The 27,860-nt window shown below is 38.5% G+C and overlaps 4 protein-coding genes and 1 long non-coding RNA gene across 12 annotated transcripts in view; all 5 read left to right on the top strand.

Moving 5' to 3' along the window:
* Positions 1-620: 620 nt before the first annotated feature.
* Positions 621-1,354, top strand: LOC105836014 (probable salivary secreted peptide). Its single transcript, XM_012679759.3, has one exon. The coding sequence runs from the start codon at positions 701-703 to the stop codon at positions 1,100-1,102; it is 402 nt and encodes a 133-aa protein (XP_012535213.2). The 5' UTR covers positions 621-700; the 3' UTR covers positions 1,103-1,354.
* A 1,937-nt stretch (positions 1,355-3,291) lies between these two features.
* Positions 3,292-4,112, top strand: LOC105836016 (probable salivary secreted peptide). The gene has a single exon (XM_012679761.3). The coding sequence runs from the start codon at positions 3,479-3,481 to the stop codon at positions 3,881-3,883; it is 405 nt and encodes a 134-aa protein (XP_012535215.1). The 5' UTR covers positions 3,292-3,478; the 3' UTR covers positions 3,884-4,112.
* A 1,810-nt stretch (positions 4,113-5,922) lies between these two features.
* On the top strand, positions 5,923-6,535 carry LOC105836015 (probable salivary secreted peptide). Its single transcript, XM_012679760.3, has one exon. It carries the CDS (start codon positions 6,009-6,011, stop codon positions 6,393-6,395), a length of 387 nt encoding a protein of 128 aa, XP_012535214.1. The 5' UTR covers positions 5,923-6,008; the 3' UTR covers positions 6,396-6,535.
* A 1,994-nt stretch (positions 6,536-8,529) lies between these two features.
* On the top strand, positions 8,530-9,220 carry LOC105836008 (probable salivary secreted peptide). Its single transcript, XM_012679751.3, has one exon. It carries the CDS (start codon positions 8,604-8,606, stop codon positions 8,988-8,990), a length of 387 nt encoding a protein of 128 aa, XP_012535205.2. The 5' UTR covers positions 8,530-8,603; the 3' UTR covers positions 8,991-9,220.
* A 5,734-nt stretch (positions 9,221-14,954) lies between these two features.
* LOC118647587 overlaps positions 14,955-27,860 on the top strand; it is a 440,336-nt gene continuing 427,430 nt past the window's right edge. For 6 of the 8 annotated variants that reach the window (XR_004964785.1, XR_004964784.1, XR_004964788.1 and 3 more), the window contains exons 1-2: positions 20,038-22,110; positions 27,312-27,491. This is a non-coding gene — a long non-coding RNA (uncharacterized LOC118647587). Of the gene's footprint in view, positions 16,181-17,097; positions 22,111-27,311; positions 27,492-27,860 lie in introns of those variants that run through there. The other 2 variants (XR_004964782.1, XR_004964787.1) reach the window with 2 other exon arrangements.

Genomic DNA, 27,860 nt, shown 5'->3' with positions numbered 1-27,860 from the left:
AGGTTTCATAATATTTGAACGATAAAAATATTGATTTAATATGTTGATAACACTTTGTGTGTAATATACTCGATGAATCATATACCAGAATAGAAATGTATACATAAGTACGTGAGTAATAATGATCGCGATATCTCTGACGCATCTAATTAAAGATCTAATTAAAATAATTATTAATTTCGCATTATACAGGGAATATCGATTGATCGTGCATATGCTACCATAAATTTCTCGTCATTTAGAATTTAATTTATAATAATAAGTTAATTTACTTTTATTATTAAATATTAATGTTAAATTGATATTTTCTCTACTAATAGATTAATGTAAAATAGTTACATATAATTATTATAAGGTTATAACTGTAATTAAGGAAAATGAGCGGTAATTTCATTAATTCTCATCAGTTTTAGTATAACTATATAAATTTAATTAGACATTGTTTTGTTAGCTTTTTATTAGAAAAAATAACGTGAAAGGTTGGTCCGAACATGTTGTGACGAGTATTGATCGGAATAACTCTTTCACGGAACATATCTTTCCAGAACACGAGTGATACATTAGCCATGTAATCATGATAAGCTAAGCGATAAGAAAATGTTGAGTGTATTTAAGCGCCGATTGTTCGTAACGCTGACAGAGCTTGAGTTGCCTTCTTGTAGCGATAGCAACACAGTTTTCAAGTGTGAAACAAGCCAAAATGTCGGCGTACAAGTACATAATCGGCCTGGCCGTTTTGGTCGCCGCCCTGTTGACCGTCAGCACCGTACCATCCGCTAGTGGAGCTTTCGCTTCCTATGCTCCTGCCAACAAATCGCACCATTTGATCGTCGGCTACAGGATGCCCGGCGATAGACTCGCCCTCAGAGTAGGCGTTACCAAGAATTCAGGCTGGATGAAGGTTCAGGTTGTTGAAAAAACCTTCAATGTTTCAATGTGGGAACGTATCACTATGGTTGAAGCGCTGGACCAGAAGACAAACGGAAACGGCGCGTACGCTAACATTCTGCGAGGTGGACCCGGATACAGCAATGTCACCATAAAGTTTAAGAGTCAGAGGGGTCACGGCATTAACTTTATCGTTAATCTTTATTCACGATAAATAATCAACCACAATGGAAACAGTTCCTGTAACTGGTATGACGATTTCTGACTGCAATGGAGATTAGAATGGAGAAGTAAAACAATCAATCTTAAAAACTACATTATCTAGTATGTTATGAGTTATTTATTATTGAAATACTGTTGCTATTGCTGCCAAAAGAAGATAATTCACTAAATATTTCTGTTAATCACATTAGTTTTTTAATGTATTGTATATTATCAATAAATCAACACAATCAATGTAATTATACATTTTACTGTATATTTTCTTTTTCTTAATGTTCTTGTTATAATAATTATGAAAGTGGTTTAAGTCAGGAAAAACGTGGTCTGAGAAAATAGTTTAAAAATGATCTTAAGTAAATGAAGTCATATATTTTTTAAAATGAAAAATAGTGATTTAGGCCACTTTTATAATATCGTAGATACAAATTTTTCTAATGTATATTTATATATTTATAAAGCGTAATTATAAAACATAAATATAAGTTATTCAAGCGTAATAAATTTTCATAATACATGTAGTATATTAAATTTATAACAATCTAAAATGTATTATTCCTACTTTTCCAGTTATCAGTCAAAAAATTTGCCTTTATCACATTAGCCTTTATAGCATTTAATTACACCTTTTAATTACATTCTCTAAAATTTCTAACTATTATTATAATTACTAATTAATTGTTAGATTTCCGAATTAAATATCTTAGAAACAAAGATTGTAATTAAAAATCGAATGCTACCTTTATTATATATTATCGGTACGAAAATTTTGATTGAAATTAATCCGAATGAAATTGATGTAATCAATTAGATCTAGAGATCGAGTCTATGAAAAATATTGACGATTTAAGATCGTATGAGTGTACACTCAAAGTGAGTTTGTCTAAATTACATTCTTATTTGATGCTTATGTATAAAAGCGTAATACATATGTAAAAACTGAAGGTTGTATAGCACAATAAATGTCAATACAACACAATTTTTCTTAATTGATGGAGTGATAGTAACTCTACTATTATACAAAAGGATAAAATTATTATTAACTGGAGATAATACAATAGTGAATTATCGCAACTAGCCAAGTATTTAGTTACATGCATTACATAATTACATAATTATATACCATATAAAAAAAATAGAAGGATAAAATTTAAAAAATTAAACATTTTCGATAAATGTCATTAATATTTAATTAATTAAATGTAATTTTTTGTTACTATTTTTCATGCAAATTCTAAATTATATTAAAATAAACTTAAAATAAAGATATTGTTACGCCCGCGCTGCTGTACGATTACTGAGAAGGCCGCGTGGCGTAACAATATCTTTATTTTAAGTTTATTTTAATATAATTTAGAATTTGCATGAAAAATAGTAACAAAAAATTACATTTAATTAATTAAATATTAATGACATTTATCGAAAATGTTTAATTTTTTAAATTTTATCCTTCTATTTTTTTTATATGGTATATAATTATGTAATTATTACACGCACTCCCGATTGAAATAAATTGTAACACCACTGAAAACTCACACGGCTCTTTAATGTAACACAAATACAAGAACACAGTGATAGAATTGCAAGAAATACGTCCGAACAGTTTGACAGCTCGGAATCTAGTCGCAAAGGCACTTGTTTGTAAATAGCAGCCCGTCGTCAAGGAACGCCACGCGGCCTTCTCAGTAATCGTACAGCAGCGCGGGCGTAACAATATAATAAAAACTGTCTAGGTCGTAGTTAATCAAGTCAATCAAAAGATTATATCTATCATTAACTACAAGAAAGAGATAAAGATAAATAGAAAGATAGAAAGAAAAGAGAGAAAGAGAGAGAGAGAGAGAGAGAGAAATAAGGAAAAATTATTAATATCATCAATCGTGAGAAATAGTGCCGATAAGAGTCAATACTTTGGCCACATGTATTACTTAAATTTACCATTTAGAAAACATAAGATAAACATTTCGAATCATGATTGGATTTTCTTTGGTACATTATTCTTTATTAGTAAAGTAATGTAAAATTATTCTCAATAAACTGATTGTAAAATAATTTTTAAAAAAGCAAGTCTCATCAATTTGTTAAAATTTATAAAAATTTGATAGAAATTATACTGTTCACTTTTTGTTATAAAAGAAAAAACTAGAAAGAATTTTTTTTAACATATTATGACGAATTGTAGTGATCAGATCGACTATTTCGCAGAATTTTCCAAAAGAAGGTGGTATCGATGATATACTTATGATAAGCGAGCGATAAGCGATTATTGTGCACGTATTTAAGCGCCGATCGTTCGTTACGCCAACAGACTTCGAATAGCAGTCTTCCTGCAGCGATAGTGACGCGATTTTCGAGTGTGAAATAAGCCAAGATGTCGGCGTACAAGTACATAATTGCTCTAGCCGTTCTAGTCGCTGCTCTGTTGACCGTCAGCACCGTACCATCCGCTAATGGAGCTGTCGCTTCCTATGCGCCCGCCAACAAGTCGAATCATTTGATCGTTGGCTACAGGATGCCCGGTGATAGGCTCGTTCTCAGACAAAGCATCTACAAGAAAGCTGAATGGATGAAAGTTCAGGTTGTAGAGAAGAACTTCAATGTCTCAAGATGGGAGCGTATCACACTGATTCAAGCATTAGACCAGCAGACGAATGGAACAGGCGCCTTTCCTAGTATTGTGCGAGGTGGAGTCGGATACAACAACGTCACATTAAAGTTCAAGAGTCAAAGAGGTTACGCTATTAACTTTGTCGTTCAGCTTTATTCACGACCTTAATCAATCAAGGAAGCAGCTTGTTCTTTGACTGCTATAAGGATTTCCCTGGATGTGAATAGGATGAAGAAATAAAATTTTAAAAATCTCTGAAAAGCTATATCAACTTAGTATGTTCTGAGCTATTTATTATTACATTATTGCTAATGTTACTTAAAGAAGATTGCTGAATATTGTTATTCACTAAAACTTTTTGATGTCTTATATACAACTAATAAATTAATATAATTGATATAGGTGTTTATTTTTTTCTTCTCTCTCTCTCTCTCTCTCTCTCTCTCTCTCTCTCTCTCTCTCTCTCTCAACTTTATTTTATTCCTATTCCTTACTTTTTATGGTTTTTGTTATTGTTATTACTCACTTTCACTCTATGTAATCTTTATTCTGTAAGATTTTAGAGGACTTACCTTAAAACACTTAATAAACGCTTTTCTCTCATTCTCTCTCCCTTTTAAATATACATTTTAAAAAATCGGCAATTGTAGAATAAATATAAGCTATTTATGTTATAATTTTAATGACACACGCAATATATCAAATTATATAACACTCTATAAGAAGTAAAAAAATTATATATATATATAAGTAAATATATAACAAAAAAGTAATAAAACTATATGGGACATTGACAAATATACTTTTTAAAATCTAAAATATATAGATCAAATAATGTCAATACGAACCAACATAAATTTGTGTACAATAATTTAATATCTCAGTAAAAACAATTAAATATAAATTAAAAATAATAATTAAATATAATATAAATTAAATACATTTTTAACTATATGTACACATATAATTTCTGTACGTAATCTAAAATTATTATAAATGTATTAATGTTTTTAATATCTAATATTTACATTTAATTTATAATTTTAATTTATAATGTAATAAAGTTTATTAACAGTTTAGTGATACAAAAGCATCGCGACGCCAAGCACAAGAAAATAAATTGCTAGATGAATATCATGTGACTACTGCATTGATATCATCAAAGCGCTAAAGTAACTTATCTAAAGTTCTTGCCTTGTCATATTTCCAATTTAAATATCTCAAAATCAAAGATTGTAATAAAAAATAATGATTCTCTCTCTCTCTCTCTCTCTCTCTCTCTCTCTCTCTCTCTCTTTTATTATATAATATTAATACGGAACTTTCTGACAAATCTATAATAATATTGATAAATCGTGAGAGATCTGGAGATCGAGTTGGGGAAAAGTATTAATTTGGTCAAATTTTTGAAATATTAAAAAAAATTGTTTAAGAAAAAGATAAAATATGTCTCGTAAATAAGTACATATGTAGATGATAAAGATATTCTCAACAACTTTTTTGCAGAACTAGAAGGAAACTATTTGTAAGCGCTGCATTGTATCGAAAATTATAACATTGTTGATAACGACGAGAAAGAAAATGTTCTAACTAGAATTGTTTACACCAAATTTTGCAGAATAATCTCTTCACTTGTAAGCCAGTACGTAGAACAATAATAAAGATACTTTTCTTCTGTAATTGAGCCAACTCAAGTTCTATCTATTAAATCTATTAAAAACTTGTAGATTCAACTGTATCTGAGATATGATAATCTCAGGTGCTCGCAATTAAACGCTTGCGTATCAATATACGATTCGTCTCGTTGTTATATATAAGTTATTTGCATAAGACACTATTACTTTTCTTAATTTTATTTTATAATAGTAAATTAATTAAATTTCTATTATTATATCTTAATATTTTTTTATCAATAAAATAATAAAATTACGCAGTAATGTTAAAACTGCAACGTAATTATGAAAAAATAAGCGATAATTTTAGTTTATTAAAATATCTATATGAATTAAAATATCTATATGAATTTTACTGGAAATAATTTTGTTTAATTTCTATTATAAGAGATATCGAAAAAGATATATTTGAACATGTTGTGACAAGTTCGTATTGATTGAAATGATTTTCGCGAAACGTATCTCTCAGAACAAGATGGTGTATCGATATAATCGTGATAAGCTGAATGATAAGCGATTGTTACTTGTATTTAAAGGCCGATCGCCCGTTATACCGCCAGACCTCAAGTAGTCTTCCTGTAGCAATAGCGACGTGATTTTCTAGTGTGAAATAAGCCAAAATGTCAGCGTACAAGTATATAATCGGTCTGACCGTTCTGGCCGCCGTACTGTTGACTGTCAGCACTTTACCCGCTGATGAAGCTGTTGCTACTTACGAGTCGCATAATTTGATCATCGGCTCTAGAATGCCCGGCGACAAACTTGTTTTTGAAGAAAATCTCGTGAAGAGTTCTTCCTGGATGCAAATTGTGAAAATTGAGAGGACCTTCTATGTCCCAACAGGGCAGCGTATCACTATGGTTGAAGCATTGGATCAGAAGACAAACGGAAACGGTGCATATGCTAGTATTCTGAATGGTGGACCTGGGCACAGCAACGTCACTATGAAGTTCAAAAGTCAAAGAAGTCACGGCATTAACTTTGTCTTAAGACTTTATTCACGATAATCAACCACCTTCTTCTGTGATTGGAACGGCAATTTCTGGATGCGATTAGGCTAACGAAGTAAAATAACCAATTTTAACAGCTATTTCACACACCTAGTTCTGAGCGATTTATTAAAACACTGTCACACTTGCTACTAAAAGATATATTACTTGTTATTCACACATATAAATTTCTTGTTATTCACACATGCATATGGATATTTTGTATATACAACCAATAAATTAATATAATTGATATAAATCTCTCTCTCTCTCTCTCTCTCTCTCTCTCTCTCTCTCTCTCTCTCTCTCTCTCTTTCCCGCTTATTCACTCTCTTATATCTTCTTATATACATACAGTATATATCTATATATTTTATATGTATACATACATGAAAAATAAAAGAATTATTATTGTTGCTTCTCTTTATCAAAAAATTTAGTTTTATTATTTATTTAATTATATATTTTAACTATATTCTTTAAAATTTTTATGTATTAGTATAATTAATAATTAATTAATTAAAATACCAATTATCTTTATAATTTTATTTTCATAATCTACAATACTCAGATATTGCGATACAAAATAAAAGGAATAGATGTGATGATGCGAAAATTGATAAAGAAGTTTGGAAGAAGTGTTGATAATATTACAATTAGCATCGAAGCGACTGCGATCTGGATTGACAACTGCAAAAAACTTACGCTTGGCATTTTATATATGCATGTGCGTACACATATTTATATAAATGCAATAAATACTTATTAATAATAAAAAGTATAAATGAAGGAAATATAATGTACTATCAAACTATTTTTTATCATATTGTTACATAAAATTTATTAATTTTGTTAATATATGTAAAAAAAATAAATATGTCATAATGACATCATGTGAACATAATAAAAACAAATATAATTTGACAAATTGTATATAATAAACTTGAAAAAATAAAAGATTTTAAGATAGAAAGACCATTATAATATAATTTGTCACAAAAATTACAAAAAATAATAAAGCTCTAAGATTAACAACAGAACATATTTTTAATATTACATATGTATGTATTTATGAATTTATATAAATCTTACTATAAGCTTATGCTTTTAATATTCATTCTATTTTTAATATTCAATCCACAATTTTAATTTATAAGGTTTATTAACAATTAAGAGTGACGCAGAAGTGTCGCGATATGTCGAGCATATAAAAATATATAAAATGTCAGAACCATGAGTTTCATGTGATTATGGTATTAACATCATCAAAGCGTCATACCAAGTAGCATATTTGGAGTTCTTGTCTTGTCAGATTTTCAATTATATTAAAGTTCTAATGATACTTTCATTATATATATAATGTTGATATAAAACTTTTGTGACAAATTTACAATAAAATTGGTGCAGTCAGTTCTAAAATCTTAAGATTGAGTCATCGAAAAATGTTAATTTGTCAATTTCAGATTATACGTGAAATTTAGTCTCACATATACACGTATACATTCAAAGCGAATTTGTCAAAACACATTCAAATGTGATACTCACGTACGAGAACTTTGATGACGAGAGAAAAGATATTTTTTAATCAGAAATTTGAAAATTGAGATTTTGCAGAATAACCTCTTAGCTTGTAAGGCAATACGTAGAACAATAATAATGACACTTTCCTCACATAATTCAGATTTAAGCTCTATCTAGATGAGATCTTGATAAATCCGATCGTTTCTGAGATTTAATAATCTGAGGTGCTCGCAAATGGCCTGCTCGTGTATAAATATATATCCGTCTCATTGTTGCTTCACATGATTTGTGAAATACTGCTTCTAATTTATAATAGTAAATTAATTTATATCTTATTATTAACATTTTCTCTATCACTAAAATATACAATTATTTATAATAATGTTGAAATTGTAAATTAATTAAGAAACAATGCAATAATTTTATCAATTTGTTAAAGTAGCTATACCATTAAAAATTTTGTTCGCTTTTTACTGTAAAAAATACCGAGAAAGATTTATCTGAACATGTTGTGACGAGCACTGATCCAAATAACTCTTTCATGGAACGTATCTTTCCAGATGATATATCAATGATATAAATAAATGATAAGCGAAATGATAAGCAATTATTGCTTGTATTTAAACGCCAATCGTTCATTATGCCAACAGACCTCGAGTAGTCTTTCTACAAAGAGAACCGTTTACGAGTGAGAAATAAGTCAAAATGTCGCACAAGTATATAATCAGTTTGGCCGTTCTAGTCATCACATTGTTGACCATCAGCACCGAACCGACTAATGGAGCTGTCGCTTCGTACGAATCGCATAATCTAATTATCGGCACTAGGATGCCCGGTGACAAGCTTGTTCTTCAAGAAAATGTCGTCAAGAATTCTGGCTGGTTGAAAGTTCAGGTTGTTGAAAAGACCTTCACTGCTCCGAAAGGGGAACGTATCACTGTAGTTGAAGCATTGGACCAGAAGACGAACGGAAAGGGCGCGTACGCTAGTGTTTTAAATGGTGGACCCGGACAAAACTTCGTCACCATGAAGTTTAAGAGTCAGAGAGGCCACAGCATTAAGTTCGTTTTAAAACTGTACGCACGACCTTAATCAATCACACTGGAAGCGCATACTTCTATGACTGATACGACGATTTCTGAATACAATTAGGATGGAAAAATACGATAATCAATTTTGAAACTTACTACTCATCTAGTTCTGAGTTATTTATTATTAAATATTATCATTCTTGCCGCTAGCAGAAGACATTGAAAATTCTCGTCGTTCACTTTTTGAGGTCTTGTATATATCATCACCAATAAATCAAATTGTAACTGATATATAATTGTGTATTTTTCTTCTTAAACTCTTTATAGATATATATATTTATAAAGGTGTAAAAAGAACATAAATATAAACTGTTTATGTGCAATAAATTTTAATGACATGCAGTATATCAAATTGATAACACTCTATAGAACAGGATTTATCATTTCTATTTATCTGTTTGTGAGTCAAAGAAATTCGCCTTTATCATGCAATTATGTCTTCTAATTATATTCTCTAATTTCTAACTATTACTATAATTGCTAATTAATTGCTAACTAAATAATTAATTACTAATTATTTTGCTAATTACGTTTTTGTCATCTATGATAGTGCAATATTCCGATACGAGGTAAAAGAAATGAGGGTGACGATGTGAGCATTGAGGAAGGAAGGAATCTGGAAGAAGTGTCGATAGTAATGCAATTAGCGCCAAAGCGAAACGAGACTGCGATCCGGAGTAAAAACGGACCGCGAAGAATTCACTCGTGGAATGTCTTTCTTGTATGCGCTAATCAAGCGCCGGCCCGCTTCCCTTTAAGACTCTCGATAATTTGCCTTTTTTTTTTCTCCTCCTCTTCTTCGGGGCTCGAGGCGGAATCCCGCCGCCTCCTTCCCGTTAGCTGGAGTTCGGCGAGGTCGTCTCCAAAGAGCCGCACGAGGGCAACTGGTACGGGGTGACGCAGAGGAACATCTTCTATTTCCGAGGCTTACGTACAAAGTACGTTTTGCGCATGCATGCATGGCAGCACGAAGGAGGAACAACCGACTGGAAAATTGTTGTCGCTTCGTGGCGCATTCTAGCACGGGGTATCCCACCGGCTAAGAGGAACTTCGAATCGAGTTGAGGACCACTGAAAATTGGTGGCGGTATCTCAAGCTTACGAACGACCATTTCGTTAACCTACTTATTCTACCTCCCCGTTCCAGTCGCGTTACTCGTGAAGCCACGCCAGAGTACCTAGTTCGTCCGCAGTTTCCGCTTCTGAAAACTACACGCGGAAGAGAGGAGCGTAATTCGCGGTTCTACGTAGTGGCTCTTCATTGATTACGTTTTAATGGAACTCATCGGGGAGGGCCGATCGGCGCGATTCGCGCGCTCTCGACAATCCTCTGTTTCCGATGTGTAAGTGAAGTAATCGGCTACTTCGAATACTCGAACGCATAGAGCACCCCTCCGCGCTGAGTACCGTTATGCTGTCCCAGTTCTGTCACGAACGAAGACAGGACGCGAAGAGATTATATTTGTGGACCAGACAGAAGTATATCCAATTTTTATATGTAAAAACTGAGGTCGCGAGACAAGATTATAAATGTAATATCACAATAATTTTGGTTGTAAAAAATACAAAAAATATTTTTACAGACCGAGATCTTTTTAAAAAAAATCATTAAAATTTGTATTTTATTACAATTATTTAAAACTTAGATAAAAAGGTTGCTAACTGGCGTAAATTTTTTAAAGCAGCATTCTTTATTTCTTGAAAACTAAACGTTGTATTATATTATTATAATACTGATAAAAATATGATCTGCTTAATATAACTAATACTAAAGAAATAAAAACCCATAGTTGATATATTCACATAGTTTTTTGTATAAATTTGTTAGAAACGAATTCTTCAAAAGAGAATAAAATTTGCATGACTTTTTTCGGCAAGTTGCCTAATTTAAACAATATTCAGTACATTATTGATAATATTAGAGATTAATTTTAGATGTTTGTAAAAATGCTTTTTAAAACTATTCTAGTTATATTTTTCTTTTTTATGGCTCGGTAATTACAAAATTGTCTTAGTTTAGTAATTTATTTTATGGTTAACCCCTTTATTTTGTGTGTGTGTGTGTGTGTGTGTGTGTGTGTGTGTGTGTGTGTGTGTGTGTGTGTAATTTCTGTCATTACTACTTACTGTGCCAATTTTGGAATTCAATTTTTCAGACGTTTATTCTTGGTTGCGGAAACATGAATTATTATAAAATATAAAAAACAGTATTATAGAAAACTGATATACTATCTGATAAAAGACATTTACACTTATGTTTTTAATGTTTTATTTTCAGTTTTTGTTTAAAGAATATTATTAAAAAACATAGTAATATATCAGTATCGGTGACCTTTCTCTATTTAAATTTTATAAATCGTTCTTTCAGTTGAGTTAAAATGTCTTGCGAGTAGATAAGGCAGGTGATGTCATATGTTTAAACAGTAGCCAGGTGTTTAGCATTTGCGATGTTATTAAAACGTTGATAAGCGTGTTTAAATAACACTTTGTATGCATATTATACACGTATATACTGCATGCGATATGTGTCAGAGCAGTTATAATTTTTTCTTAAGATATACTTGATATCCAACTACCTTAAATAATAATAGACCTAATTTTTAACATTAAAGAAAAACATGGTTTAATACAATCGTGCTTGTAAGTAATGTTATGCCACACTTATTATGCATGTCAAGACTGACACTTTTATTTATGGAACGCACAAAGTTCGCGAATCTAGCTACGGCTTAGAAAGAACAGTTGAAACACTTCGAACTTTTCCCAGAACCTAGTCAGATTCTAAATATGATACGTAAGTCGGCATTAGCGTTATATTATGACTATTCTGAAGATGAAACGAGGTCTAAAGTGCTATATCTGAACACTCGAGGGTATAAAATCGGATTGTCCTGGGAATCGCGACACTTGCGTCAGTGCATAAGAAAGATGATATTATTTCCGTTGTAATAACATAAAAATAGGAATGCCTATAAACGGATGCTATATTTATTCTTTGACGTACATACGTATGTACTTGTCGATCAATTCTAGACTCCGAGTGTACTGTTGCATTTCCTTTTGTCGCGACGTCGCGTCGATCGACAGTGACTCATCGTCGTGAGCGATGTTTCAATGTATACGTAAGTAGAGAACGCATGTCATTTCTTGTTTTCTTCATGAATCAAAATTTTAAACATTTCGAAAGATTCAAGTGTAACTACGTCCACAATTCGATTCTATCTGGCTGGTTGTATTAAAACGTATAACGTATAAGAATACAGATTTTCTTTTGTTTGCTTCTAAATAAAATTTTGCACAAAAATCCGGAAGAATGCAGACCACTGTGGTGAACCATGTTCTACTCAAGCCAGGTCATGTATTTGATAAGCGACAAACGTATCTCTAAAAGTCGCGCTAACCATATGACTCTCTCTCTCTCTCTTTCTCTCTCTGTCTGCTTTTTTTCCCTCGCCATGGAATTACATTTTATTTTCCTGTTTGTGCGTGGACCGCGATAAGAAGAGCTCGTACCTCGTAAAACACGCATGCATAAAAAGCCTTGACCGCACCTGGCAGCCGCAAAGGCCTAAGGACCGCGGCGAGCAACCCATAAACCTGTCGCGCTCGCCGTTCGGTTATTGCTTATAAAGTTGCGAGACTGACGAGTACGGACGTATGCGTGTGCGAAAAATCCCGGGACGGGGTTTGGATGGATAACCCGATGACAGGGATCGCGCGAGAACGAATGAAAGCGTGTTTGCATGAGCATAGGTACAAAAGAGCCGGCCGTCAATCCGAAACCGCAGTGGCCATTATCGGGCAATTTTTAACGGAACGCCGTAGTTGCGACTCGCGCGCTTCAGATTCTGCAGTCGTCAAACAAACGCAACAACATCCCGCACCCGTTCGACGGCACTTGGGATCCGTGCAAACTGAGTGTCGGTATACAGGCGACACAACAAAGGGAAACGTGGGAAAAACGCGCTTCCGAAAAGTGTACTCCCGCGCGCGGGGACCCACGGTTGGTACTGAAAAATAGAAATACAATGTGCAAAAGGACGCTAATAGTTTTTGTCGCGTAAACCCACGACTCTCTGTTTGCCATCTTTCTACTAATGAAATTTTCGTTTTTTTTTTCTTTGCACGTGAGAAATATTTATGCACGTTTCCTTCCCGCTCGTAATAGAATACCGCATTACGGTAATAGAATCCTGCATTTTAAAACTGTGAGCGATGGATTTCAGTAAAGGGAAGAGAAGGAATGTCATAAGTCGGCGCGGCATATGCTTCCTGAGGCAATGCATGTGTAATGCAAGTCAGTCGAATCGCAGGCATTACGCAGCAACTCTCGAACGAAATGCTTCTAATAGATTGACCAACTGACTTGCGTTTTTCGTTTGAAACCTCCTGCGAGTCATTTGAAATCCCATGTAAAAGCTGATGAGTTTAAAGCGCTGTGCGTGTCAGAGTTAAATGCATTCCGCTGACAAGCCGTACGCTCCTTCCTACGTGAAACGCATTGTTGTACAGTATACAACTTGAATTATTATAAATTCCTGTTATGAGTATCGCAATTTTTTTTATTACGAAATTTTTGTAAACACGTTTATGTAGCTTTAAATTATTACGTTGTGAAGCTTAACGAGAGCTACGACGCTGCGAATGTCTCAAGCATATTTCATTGATATGCTTCCGATAATTTGCGATAGTTATATGCGATAGTCAAGGGGAATTATGTGTAACTGTGGAAGCGGAGATATACAAGAAACGAGCAATTACGGTCAAGATCTTAGATAATTATATTGGAATTACGCGTCTTGCGAACGTTTCAGGCTGCCGCCCTACTGGCTCTAGGTCCTTTGATATCAACGTTGCTGATTGGCCACAAATGCAAGATCAGAGTCTGAACGTCGGCATGTGGATCAACCGTGGGTGTCCTGTGCGGTCAGCTCGTTAACCGGTATAAACTACACATTGGCTGAGTAATCTCCGCCTGCTTATATAGGAAGCACGATTGACTAATACTCTTTGATGGCAGATTCCTTAATGTAACGTCTAATCGGCATCTAGCCATATTTCGATGCGAATTAATAATTGAAACTATATGTTTCAAGAGAATTAATCTTGCTTTTTCTTTATAAGAATAACGTATCAATCAATCATGAAGAGACGCAAAATCAATGCCAAATATACTTTTTTTCGGTACAAAATGATGAATTAAATTTCTTATAGAACATGTGTGTTTAAACATAAATATATGTTCACGCACACTCATACAATTAGATAGCTGCCAGGGTTTAGGTTTAATTCATAACAACGCGGACAGGTAATTCGCCTGGCACTATATTTGCCGAGTAATCGCTTAAGATGTCACTAAGCACAGCCGATTTTTCTTACGTTCGTACCCGCGGCTAGAGATACGTCCGTAGCAGATAAGCAGAAAGATACCGGAAAGAAGAATTAAAAGAAGATCAGCGTTCCGAGAGTACGCGAATTTTTCAACATCAAACATTCAGAAGGTACGGGAGACGAGAAACTAGGGCAACCAGTTTAAAAGCCCAGGGTACTTTAACACCCGGGAGTACTACTCAGTCTCGTCTTTGAAAAATCTTTTTATTCTAACCGTACATTTGTATGTATTCATACATATGTACGGGCGCGGCGCAGCGGTACAGTCGCACTTTATTGAGCGAATTTCATTCTCGTTTATAGTTATGACCATCGCGCGAGGGAGAAGTATATCGTAGTCATAGAAATCTATAGAACGCGTATAATTTACTGTCTTCGATGGTAGAAGCTAAAGTAGACGTCAAGAAATGGAGATCTATACATTCTACGTACTTGCCGTATCTTTCTTTTTAACTTTGCACGGTCTATAATTGCAAAGAAATGCATGAAATTATTATCGGCACAAGATTATCTTTAATTTTACTTCTTTTTTTTTTCTTTTTTTTTCGATCAAGTTATTTTTAAATCCAATACGCATTTATTTCTTTTAAACTATTCAACGCGCAAATTTTGAAACACCAAACTGAAATAGGGCTACGAACACGGCTACGAACTACTACATTTTATAATATAATTAATATTATATTACATTTTAACAAGAATTTCAAACTCTAGTTTAATGCATTCTTAGAATAAAGGGCTCGTATCTTGTACCCTTAACTCTGCCGTCGCAGTGATTTTCTCCTTTATTATTGCCATTACGCTTAAACGATCGTTCTTCTGGGTAATTTCCAGTTTTTCTTATAGTTCATCCTGCACGTGGTATCAACCTACCCACGCCGTGCGACATGGAGCTATGAAAATTTTTACTTCCTTCGTGGTAACGTGACATTACCGTCGACGCTGAATTGCAACCTACGTTGCGTTCGAGAAAATGACGTGACATATTGTGCGCGGCTTAGAAAAGAACGCAAAACGGTAAGCGTTTGAGACACATAGGTGAACTATGGCGAAGATAATCGTCGTCAGAGTGTATGAGAGTCAATGAATGCTGCTCTGACATTTAAGCGACTTGATGTATTGATGTAAAGAACAATTGATCAGGAAGTAGCTGATACAATCGAATACAAATACCTGGATAAATTGTATTAAATTTTATATTACTAATTTTATTAAAATATAAGATATATATCTTATGTCCAATTATAAGGTAAGTAAATTAAGATTCGTAAGAATAGAGCAAAGTATTTAAATACAATTTTAGTAAACGCGTGAAAATAATCATGTTTCTCATTTTTCACCTAAATTTTCCGCTTGAATATTACGAGGTAATAGGAATGAAAATTATTCTTTTGAACGGTTGTAGCAAGGGAAGTTCTATATTTTTGTTTCCGTCGTATTATTCGCGAGCGGAAAAATGGTTGCCTCAAAGAAGCAGCGAAGCAGATTGCGAATGACGTCCGACATACGTGAGTGTGTTTGCGTATGAGAAAGGGCGAAGGGTCGGCTCGTAATTTCTCGAACTGGTTAGTGGAAGAGTCTCGCATAGAGCAGCCGGATAGCTCGTGTCACGGAGAGAGCGTGGATGTACGGAACGGTATCGATCCGCATATTAAATATTTAATCGCAGGAGGAAGTTCAATACACGGACGAGGACGGTTGTCTTTTGAAGACAGGTCGGACAAACGAAAGCGAACACACGACTGTGGAACGAGGTAGCACGCAATTCCGCCCTGTCTCCTCGGCGTTCGTCAAGAATGGGTGAGTTTTCATTATTTAAAGGGCTCGGCAAAAAGTTGCGATCGTCGACATGCTGTTTCTATCGATCGCAGTTCGCAAACTACTTAAGTAATCTAAGATTGTCGTGTTGATTTTAGAAAAAGAAAGCAAAAATATAAGCATTCTGATAATTTTTTGTTCCTCTGTGTTTCCTCTTTTTATTTACTTATTAGAAACTCTTTGAAAAGCGCCAGAGAGATTTTGTCAAGTAAAACGAGGTTTCTCTTGAATACTTGCAGCGAATTTGTAAATACAAAAATGAGATACTAATTTCTCAGAGAGCTTAAAGTGCGTATCGGAAATTCGAACAAATCACAGATCGAAGTAAAATAAGGCCAGGTACGATGTTCTTTAAATTCCCTCTGGGCATAGTAATCTCCGGTAGTAGAATTCGTGAACGCGGAAATCACGAAGTGCACTGGTTGTTTCTTTAATGAGACCCTCTGATTTATGTGCTTTACCTTACAAATTTTAAGTCTCGCAAAATTACCCGATACACTTTTAAGCGTATTGAAAGATATCGCAAAGCGGGTCAGCAAAATAATAGTGATCCCGCGTGACACGGCACAGCAGCAATTTATTGAGCAAATACGATTAATTCACCGTGATATTTTGTCGTAAATACGACGATATTGTACATCACTTTTAAATAAATTGTCGAAATATAAGATAGAATTTTGCGCTCTCACTATTAAGTATATCCGGATGTTTGGTTCCAAAATATCTGCAACGCGCGCGCACTCTACGACGCTCGGAAAATTAAACTATGAAAATGCAACAATAAAATTACCGTAGTGGTTCGCGCCGTCGCGTTAAAATGTGAGCGTAATTACATTAGCGTGGAATGGGTTCATAAACAAATTTCAATAAATGCGCTAACAAATTCACCGCTCTCGCAGGAGAAATGGACGGTATCGATCGATTATCCCAGAGATGCACCGCAAACGTGCCGCAATGAGAGAGAAAGAGAGGCTGCTGTACTATGCGTTGAAAATGAGAATCAGAGATTTTTTTCGACAAGACTGTATAGAACTATCGGAAAATTGCATCGGAAGTGCGTTTAAGGAATCAACAAAGTCGATAAACAGGCATAAGATATGATCTCTTCCTGGAGGTTCCCAAAGCGCGCCCGATTTCTAGCCTGCGGTAAGTTTCTTTTAGCGTTACACTTTTAAAGAGAGGTTTTAGATAAGGGTACTTTAATAGCTGCAGGCCACCAAGTTACTCGCGCCCGAGATCTTTGGTGGATGCGTTTTGCAACTTCCATGCAGATTTTACCGTCCAAATCACGTACCCGGAAAGTTTTTTGTTCGGTTATCGCGTTTCTTTATTTTTTCTCTATTCCGCACGTTGTTTGGGCTCACTAATCAACAAGATAAAGCTTGCGAGGAATTAAGAGGTTCACATTAAAGATGCCTGCTATCCCGTGGTAACTTTGTTGGTTTATTACGACAAGAATCATATTTTTAAGAGTAACAAATGTTTGATTACATCAGAAATTGATATGCGCAAATCGTATCATTTAAATGTAATTTTTTTATCAGTTTACATATTATCTTATCGGATTACTACGATTTGAGTGAAGAATAGAAATTCATCATAATCATTTCTCTTGGTTTCATGTATAAGTTTCCATTACACATATACATCTTTTATGAGAACATTGCATTTAAAAGTCATCGTACTACTGTAATATAAGAGAAACATTTTTCGCATATCGATCAGCACGTTTCTATATGAGACACTTTTTAAATGTGTCACAGCGATTCTCAAAAATGTCAATACCGACAGGAAATTGTTTTTGTTTTCTTCGGATGTTTGTGCATGACGGATCGAGTGGATATCGTGGAAACAAATTTCAACGAAACTAAACGGAATTGTGCGTTATAAGTTACTTGTTATAAAATTTGTATAATCTTTTGCTGCAAAGACACGTTTTTGAATATTAAGGGAGAAGAACGAATTGTCTCTACTCTCAAAATCGGTGAATTCTTATTGCAATGCTATATTTATAACTGTGATGATCAATGATTATTCACTTTTTGTAATTAAGACGGGAATACTCTCGAATCGAAATCAGTGAAGAACCACCATCATTGAAGAACAGCGCATAAGATGACAGTTTCAATTACGGGTTATTTAAAGTCAAAATAATTTTCATTAATTTGTATAAATTTAACGATAAAACATTTTAAAAAGTTGTTAATTTCAGTATAAGAGCATCATAATTTCAAGGAGTAATATTAAAGAGGTATTTCGAGAGCTTATTAGAGAGGTTGTTTAAAGGCAATTTTCTGCTTTTTTCTCTCAATATCAGCAATAATTAAGAAAGATTTTATATTACCATAATTACAAAAGAAATAAAGAACGTCAAAAATTTTTATTAATACGTATTTATAAAATATTTAATTTAAAAAATTTCATCCAATAATAATGTAAGGAAATTCGGATAGGAACAGGAAGGATGTAGAGATCAAACCATAAGGTAAGACATAAAGTGATATATTTGACTGATCTGCGTGGACAATAGGCACAGCACGGGACGAAAACGGAGTGACCCCTAATCTCGCGGCGGACGCGGTTTATATACTAACTTCGGTCGCTCGGTCCGGCCAATCGGCCTAAATCGACTTTTCCGGATTCGCTCGCGATTCGCTGAGCGGAGGAGGGGGCGTCACACGCGATCCTCTGATTTTCAACGGTCGAACGTTGCCGCGACACATCGCAGTGTGCTCTGTGCTGGACATCCGTACATACGCTTCTAGACGCCTCGATGAAATTCTGACCGCTATAATAATTAGGATTCGATTTATAATTGGACTCGTTATTCGTTACCTTATCAATAATTGATATAGTTATAAATATAAAACTGAAATCAGACTAATCAATGAATAATAGCCTTACTCCGATTTAGAGAGTACATTCGTACGGATTATGCACTTATTTTAAATTTACTCAAAAAGTGTTTTGCAAATTGAGACGAGACGATTCTACGTAACCGGTGAGATTACCACGGATTTCTTTACATCGATCCGCAGGGTCGGATAGCCGAAAGCGCGACTTTTAATTGCGCGTGGCTGGCGCGTACGCGCGATGGCACCTCTCTTCCCGTAGGTTTTACCCGTCTTCCCTTCCCCCTCCCCTCCCGTTTCTCATCGAGTTTCTCGCATCCGCATGCGCTCTTAATGAGATGGCCAGGTCCGCGTGATGCCGCCGTTAAAAATATTTCTCCCTCGCATTCGCGTCCGCGGAGGAGATGGCGCGGCAAACAGAGGGGGCACCTTCTCGTGTGCAGACATACGTGTTTCACGTTAGGCATCCCCTTGCGCCACGCTCGCTCGCCGAGGGGGCTGCGTTCGCGGAGGCGGAGGAGACGAGGGAGGCACTCGCCTCTTCCTTCTCGTCGCGGAAGTCGAGGTGCTCGCGGGGGGTGCTTTTACCGCCTCGCAGATAGCGCCGGGAAGTGTATACGTTCTTAGCGCTTGCGCACGCCGCATGCCATTTCTCTCTCTTCCTCTCGCGCTGTTTCTCCCCTCCCCCCCAACCCTCTCTCGCTCTCTCTTTCACTCTTTCTCTCGCGTTGCTTCTCTCTCTGCACGGCGCGCCGCGGCGAGCCGGCTATCACGCGCCGATTCTCACTCTCTCTCTTTCTCTCTCTCTCTCTCACTCTCTCCTTCTCGCTGGCGCACGCCGCTAGGTCGAGAACGAGACGACGCGAGAACGTCGGCGACCGGAGTACAACGGACGCGCGCGCGCGCGCGTGCGAGAGGGAGTGAGAGAGAGAGAAAGAAGGACAAGGCAAGGGCGGACGGGGAGAGGTGCGACGGGGAGCGAACCGAGCCGGCGCGATCAAGGGAGAGAATGCGAGAGGCATGAGGGAGAAAGAGTGAGAGAGCCGGAGCGTTTGCGTGGGGAACGATCGCAGCTCGTCATTCGAAGCCCGCCAACGGACGAGCGAGCAGCCACGGAACGGGACCGCGATTCAAAGAACCCACGCAATTTCCGCGTAATAAAAGAGAGAGGGAGATATATTTAAAAAAAAAAGAAAGATAGAGAGAGAGAGAAAGTAATAATCGAGGAAAGTAACACACGCGTCGCGCGCTCCGATCGGGATAGCAAGTGAGAGCGGAGGGTGATCGTGCGGGAAAGAGAGAGAGAGGATATCGCTTTGCGCGCCTGCTACGAGAGCAGAGATTCCACGGGGTTGCGGATTCGCTCGTCGCGACGCTCGCTCGCTCGCTCGCTCGCCCGCCCGTACGAATTTGTCGAGCCGCTCGGTGCTCGCGTCCGTCGGTTAAGTTTCGCTCGCGTTCGGATTGGCCGCGGTGGAAGTTTTCGACAGTAGAAAGGGAAAGAAGACGAAGGAGTGTGCGTGTGTGTGTGCGTGCGTGAGAGAAGGAGAGGCAGAGAAAGAGAAAGAAAGTGAGACGCGGAGGAATACTGACCGACAAGGTGAAAAGGAAATAGAAAACGAAAGGAGAGAGCGAGGGAGATTAATGAGAAAGTGCCGGATAAGTAAAGTGGTGGAAGAGCCGAAGACAACAAGTTTTGTTGATGACAGTGACAAGAAGTGACAGCCACGTCGCGTGTGTTTCGCTCTAGGATATCGTCGTCTCGGATAATTGGGTTCCGGAAAACGGAGCTCGCGGCGCCGAAGAAGAAGGAAAAGGAGAGAGAGAGAGAGAGAGAGAGAGAGAGAGAGAGAGAGAGAGAGAGAGAGAGAGAGAGAGAGAGAGAGAGAGAGTGATCGCGCGTGATTTGTTTACGATTTATCTTGGTGCGCTGTGTGTGCTTTCTCGGTGAAGTTGTGCGCGAGACGCGAGATCTCGGCGAAAAGAAGATTCTCGAAAAAATTCAACCGTCGACAAAAAAAACTCGGACGCTCGCTCGTAACGTACGTTCCCTTCCCTCCCCCCCTTGCAGGCTTGCTGGGGCGAGCTCGAGGCGCGAATTCGCGGAAAACGAGGAGCTCGACATTTCCACGAATTTCCTCCGATAGGTAAGGAGGCTGAGGGGGGTACGCGCGGGCAAAACCGCGAGCGACACTCGCCATTGGTCGTAATCGGGCCGTGATCGCCAATAGGGTAATCGATCGCGCCAATAGTTTCGGCCGAAATTAAAAAAAGGCGTGTTTAGCCACCGCAGTCCGCGCGGAGAGCCTGCATTAGCAGCTATCGTCCGTTATTCCGGCCAGTCTCTGTTCCCCAACCGACTGTGGCGTGTGTGTCTATTTCAGAGTGAGACTAGTGAGGATCGTAGGCGAGAGTATCTTCGTCCTCAAAGAAACGATCGTGGGACATCCAAATCGCCAACTGCAAGTCGAAACACGAGTCGAGAGGAGCGGACGGAGATACGTGTGAAGTGAATTGCCGGAGGGAAGTGAATATAACCGCAAAACGCATCGTCGTCCGCGAGTGCGCCGCACCGGCCGTGCTACTGCGTGACCCACTCTCGCGTGCGCGCGTCCAGTGTCTTGACGAAAGAAAAGAAACAAGCGCGTACACGAGAGTCGTCAGTGCCCCGAGAGTGCAGCAGCGTGCATCGTCGTCGCCGGGATCCTTCCACCCCGTCCCGTTCGTCCGTCTCTCGCGGCCGCGAACGACGTGCTTCGTGTAGAAAAATCGCGATTATCCCGGGCGACCGACGTGCTACTTGTGCGCGTTTAGTGCACGGTGCTGCACCTGTGTGGCCGGTCTCGCGAGCGCGAGATCACCGACGCTTCGTTACTCCGTGATCACAGAGTGATTATCGGTGCGTCGCGCTCCACCGGCGATCTTGTCGCGCGCCTACGGACGGGACTTCCCCCGCCGATTCACGCGCCGGAGTACGCGCCACGCCAGGAAGGATAAGGCTGCTGGCCGGTGCCCACGTGACGAAAGTGCAGACGCTGCCTCCTCGGTCACTTGGAACAAGTGAGTACCTATATATAACCTCACGAGTACACGAAAAATGGCGTTTCTACTGTTGAAAAAAGAAATTGCGATGACGTAATTTGCTTTTTTTCTTTTGATAAGTAACGGTTATTGTCTTGAAAGAATTTGTACGCGGTCTCGAAAAATACGATAAATTTTATTTTAACTTGATATTCTTGATTGACATATAAAATTACAAAAATTTAGAATATATTTTGAATAAGCTTGATGAAGAAGTTTGAAGGTTAAGATAAATTTGCGGATATATAAACTTACGAATTATTTGCGAAACAAGTGATTCATTTAATTTAAGTACACATTTTTTGTACTATACACACATAAATTTATTTCGAGTGAATATTACTTCAAGTTAATAATGAGTGTACTTTAAGAAGATAATCTCTGAAATAACCGTTATTTATGAAACAAGTTTTTCTTTGCGTGAAAATGATATTTTGCTTTCGAGTATACGTACTGCATTTCAAAAGAAATTTTTATTTCGAATTTCGCGGAGCCTTGATTACGCGAGACGAAGACTCGTCAAAACAACCCCGAAATTTTATACAGACGAGCCTTTGCCGTACATTTCCCATTTGAAGCGCAGCTCGCTTTAACAAAAAGATTCGCCGGAATCTTTTAATTCTGTACTTCATAATGATGATGCGCGACCATTAACGCCCGGCCGGGTTGTAACCAGTCTGCATTTTTGTTATTTTCGTCGCCACCATCTGCGGTTGGTGCAACGATATTTAGTGAGTCCGCGATGGCGTATATATCTATATATATATATACATATATACATATATGGCTTTGTGTACACAGAGTTTGTGCGCTCGCTAAGCCGTGAAAACAATTGTTTTGCTTTTCAAAGTTTTTCCCCGCGCGCGTCGCCATCGAAATTTCTCGCTATATTTTTTTTTCACCGGTTTATCGATTGTTGACACGCGTATCGCATACACGTACGCGCGAGTTAAACGAAAATTATACGCATTCTTAGTCATTTGTGCATGAGAGGCGATCGAAAAATCAATTTCCAGAGGACTCTCTCTCCACCTCCCATTTGCGAATCAATCGGCAATTTTATCAAACTCGTCGTGCAAAATCGCGCGCGTGGAAACGCGTTACGCGTAATGACTCCGCTTTCATTTTCGGACATCGTTACGTCGTGGCACGTTGAAAAAAGCGGAACTCTTTGGTCGCGGGATACGGATGCTCGTCGCGGGCAAACAAGCAGCACGTGCATGCACGCGCCCGCTGTTTACAACCGGCCTCATTCATAACGAATCGCGCTCGCGTTGCCATTCATTATACGTTGCATTTTCGGGAATGCGTTACGGATTGAAACTTTCGGGCCGAGCGAAACAGGCTCTCGCCTCGTGGTGGTGGTTCGCGGGGATAATCTGGCGCCTGTTATGGAAGCGATAAATTTGCGCAGTTTGCAGTTATTGCGTAACTTAGAACACTCGGCCGTGTTTTCCGGGCGGAAAAGCGTAAAGTATGAAAGACACGTATTGGCTGGTACTCATAATTCATCTTCTTACGTTTGTGTGTTGCGTCGGTGATTTACAAATAAATGACGGGAGGATAATATTCTCTGTGACGCGTCCATTAAAACTTTTTGGATCGTTTCATATTTTTTTCATTAACCAAACTTCATTTTTATATTAATCCTTTGTACCTATTGGAAAATTTTTTTGAAATTGCGAAAAATAAATTCCATTGTTTTTTTTTTATTAATTAAGGTTTCCGCTTTTTTTTACGCGTTTAAAGCTTTAAATTTAAAGCAATATGTATCTGTTCATTTCCATATATTTTATTTAAATAATTTAAAGTAACACTGATTATACGTGCTGTTCCATCTTTCGTTCAATTTCGAAACTTATTCTAATGCGTGTTGTTCAAAAGAGAAATGCATATCTCGCGTTTATCTACGGCTGCGTCGTCGAATCGAAGAAGAACTTGGAGATGGACTTTCCGGGCGAGCGCGTGCAATTACACGTGTGACTTAATTAAAACCTGAGACCAGCTAATTGCGAGTGTAGATTCCCGGCGAAGGTATACGTATACGCGAAACGAGCTCCGCGCGCGAACCGCAATTAATTCGATACGCCAGATTGACCTCTATCTCGTGAGTCTTTTTCCTCGCCGATATTTATATGCGCGAAAAGAACAAGAACGTTTCGTTCCCTTTCCCTCTTCCGCGCGGCAGACGCGACGATTTGTAACGAGAAACTCCGGAAACGTTACGAGCGATTTATCACCTTCGGTCCCTGTCGTTCGCGCTTTAACGGCTGACTTTCGGTTTCAATTAAAACACAAATTCGCGTCGCTGCGGGGGATCCACGGTTCTGCCGAGTCGAAACGCGGCGAATTGACGCGAAGAGTCGAAACCCGTCGGACGGATCCGTTTCGTTACGGCGAGTACGGTTCGCCGCCGAAGGGAAAACAGGAAGGGCACGAGTAAGAGCGAAACTGTGAGAATGGAAAAGAGATGTTGTGCCGAGAGAAAGAGAGACGAGAGGACGAACCTGTGCCGCATTGGGTTGTCTAGAGCTCGGTGGCCCTTGAATGGCCCTTTTCCTTCAACGGATATACGCGCCGCTTTACGCTTTTCCGACTGTCTCGCGTTTCGCTCTCTTCGCTCTCTCTCTCTCTCTCTTTTTCCGCTTCGCCTCGTCGTCGTAAACGCGCGAAACACGTTTCGCGTCGTCTCTCCGCGAGCGCGGCCCTGAAAGCAGGTGACTCTGTGAAATGAAACAAGATTGCCTCCGTGGGGGGCCCTTTGCTATGCGGCGAAGGACAAGGCGGCTTGATTCGCGGCCGCGTCGCTCCTCTCCACGGAGAGCTTCACCTAGAACTCGCTCCTCCGTTCCTCAGGTCGCGTCCCGCGCGATTTCTTTCTTCAAATCGTTATCTCTGTTATAGCACAATAAAATTTCCCATTCTTACGAAACGTACACGAGCGCTATTAAAAAACCCGTTAATTTATTGACATTTCGACGCGAGATACGCAGTTTGTCTCTCGCGAGAGATTGACGGTCGATATCGCGCGGTTGACGCATCCTTTTTTTATGCGACTCGAGGGTATGGAGCGACGTAGAGAGAGAGGCGACTAAATTGAACGCGCGATTAATGTAAAAGGAAAAAGAGAGAGAGAGAGAGAGAGAGAGAAGCGAAGACCGCGTTGCTTTACCGCGAACTGTCGCGGCTCACGAGATCAGACGTGACTGCAATAACTGCATCCCGCGTTCTGCCGTTTCGTCGCCGCCGGGATGTTACCACCTTGACTAGCCGGGCGCTTTGCCGCACTCACGTTTTATCGGCAATCGCATGCCTATATCGCCCATTGTTCGCCGTCGAAATCTCACGTTCTCGTTTCTCTCCGTTCGTCTCTTCCTCCTCCCGTTCTTTCGCTTCTTCTTCTTCTTCTTTTTTTTTGGTTTCTTCTCCGCCGCCGCGTTTTCACTTCCGCGTTTCGCAACCGATAAATCCATTAAGATTCTTCCACCGCGTGAGTCGCGAGGACGTCATCTATTATTTCCTACCGCGCGCGTGCTCCTTTTAGCATCCATTTCGTGTGACGCTTACGTATTCATTATCTCCTCCCCTGCGTCCACCACGCATTCCCCGCGCAGCGCGCGATCGCAAAGGGATAAGCTGAGATTATATATAATTATCGGGACGTGGATAACACAATGTACATCATACGAGAGGTGGTCGCCGGCAACTTTGGTTCGCGCACTCTTTTTTTTTTCATCCCTTTATTCCGGACTTATTTTCTATTCACTCTATAATCTAGTCAATCTCCCGGGTAGTATCTTCCCCTTATTGTTACCTTTTTACGCACGAAAGGCCGTCTTAACGATATCTCCACCGTCTCTTCTCTATCATTCGAGCGGCTGGAATTATTGTACTTACTTAGTTTTAACCCTTGACGTTCACTGTAGAGTTTAAAAAAACCCCAAGAAAGTTTAGTTTCAAAAAACTTTGTGTACAGCTTTTTTTATTAAGTAATATTAAATCGATAATTCTGAAACTTTTGTACACACTGATATCAATAAGAAAAACATTTTTCTTTCATTAATAAATAAATATACTTTGTAAAAATCGTTCGTTTTTTATCTCAATTTTTTGCCTCGAAATTTACTCTGATTCTAAAAATAAATATCTTATTTGAAATGGGCTTAATTGAATTACTTTTGTCTTCAAAGTATTATATAATATCTAGAGGATGTAAAATTTGTAGCTTAAAATATCAAAAATTGTAAAAGTTATGAATTTTTTAAATGAAGAGTTATTTTTTTCAATTTTTTTACTTCTCAGATTTTTTTCATACTTGATGTCAAGTTTCACGAAAAAACTAATTGCATCTCAAAAGAAGGCTGTTCAAAGATCATCCGGACATTTTTTCAAGTTAAAACAATCAATACCTTTAGCATTTAAATGGTTGGTATCTAAATGACGCCACTGTGAACGTTATGAGATTTTCATAAAGTATGAGCGTTAAGGGTTAAAATACATCAAGCCACGCGCGCGCGCGATATAGAAAATGTAGAACGAGATCCCGTAGCCTTTCGTCTAGCTCTTCCCCTGTGAAACGCATTGCCAAGCGGAGGTTAACATCCTCCCAAAGCGGGGACGAGCATACGGTGGCGGTGCAAATTAAGTCCGGGATTCTTCGTTACGATTGTACAAGTCTACCGGCTTTTTGCTTTTCTTTTATTGCCCAGCGGCGGCGGCGGAACCGCTCTCTTCCCGGGATAGAAGAGAATAGTGGTAGCCTCTTCGCCTTGAATCGTTAATTAGTTTGAATTCCCGGATTCTAATTGCACATGCAGCTTACGGCTTTATTTAACCGAGCAGCGGAGCCTATATTTCGGATACGCAGTCGCGAGACCGGAAAGGAAACGCGCCGCCGCCGGTTTTTCACGCGAGAGCAACTCTCCTCTGTGTCACACGACTGTTTATTGAAAACAGAAATGCGACTATCGATCCCGTTGGCGCCAGCTTAAAGTAGATATATCGTGCTGGGCGACGGCTAAATAAAGGCAAGGGTAACACTAATTTCTTAGATATCGCGGATCGGTGGATCTTGATCGTTCGCCTCGCGAATACGAATAATAATAATTCGTCGTTCTACGAGACGCGTGAATCGTCAGTTTATTTATTATTAATCACGGCTTGTCTCTGACTTGTTGCAGGTGACCGACAGGACATACAGTTTTCTCCCGGAAGCGTTACGCAAACGGCCTCAAGATTCAGCTCGACGTCATGCCGTGGTTCATCCTATTTCTCCTGCTGCTGGCCGTGATGGAGGCCTTCCCTCGGGAGGCCACCTGTTCCCGCCTGCCGGACATCTACTGGAATTCCACCAATCCAATGTAAGTCAGAGCTTTTGCCTTTGTAATTATCTTTTATCAAGTGCCCGATACACCCCGCGTTTTTCTCCCCTCCCCCGCCCCCCATCGCCGTCTCGGACGGTTTTAGAAAATGCCGCGAAGGATGCTCAACTTTACGAGCGGACTCCTCGTATTCCGTGGGCGGATACCGCGGGTCTCTCTTCTTTGTTCCGTTCGTAAGAATCGCGTTCGTAAGTCGCTCTTTAAATATGTACACGAGAATCGCAACGGCGTTGCAGCCAGCGGGGCATGAGAGCCAAAAGCCAGTGCCACCAGATAGTATCGTAATGTTGCCGCTCGTAACGTAAGCGCACCCTTGCTCGCCGCGATGACCGCCGCTGCAATTGCGTT

Source organism: Monomorium pharaonis, chromosome 10 (assembly GCF_013373865.1).
Source record: "Monomorium pharaonis isolate MP-MQ-018 chromosome 10, ASM1337386v2, whole genome shotgun sequence".
Lineage (NCBI taxonomy): Eukaryota > Metazoa > Arthropoda > Insecta > Hymenoptera > Formicidae > Monomorium > Monomorium pharaonis.
This window is presented reverse-complemented; position numbering and strand designations above follow the sequence as displayed.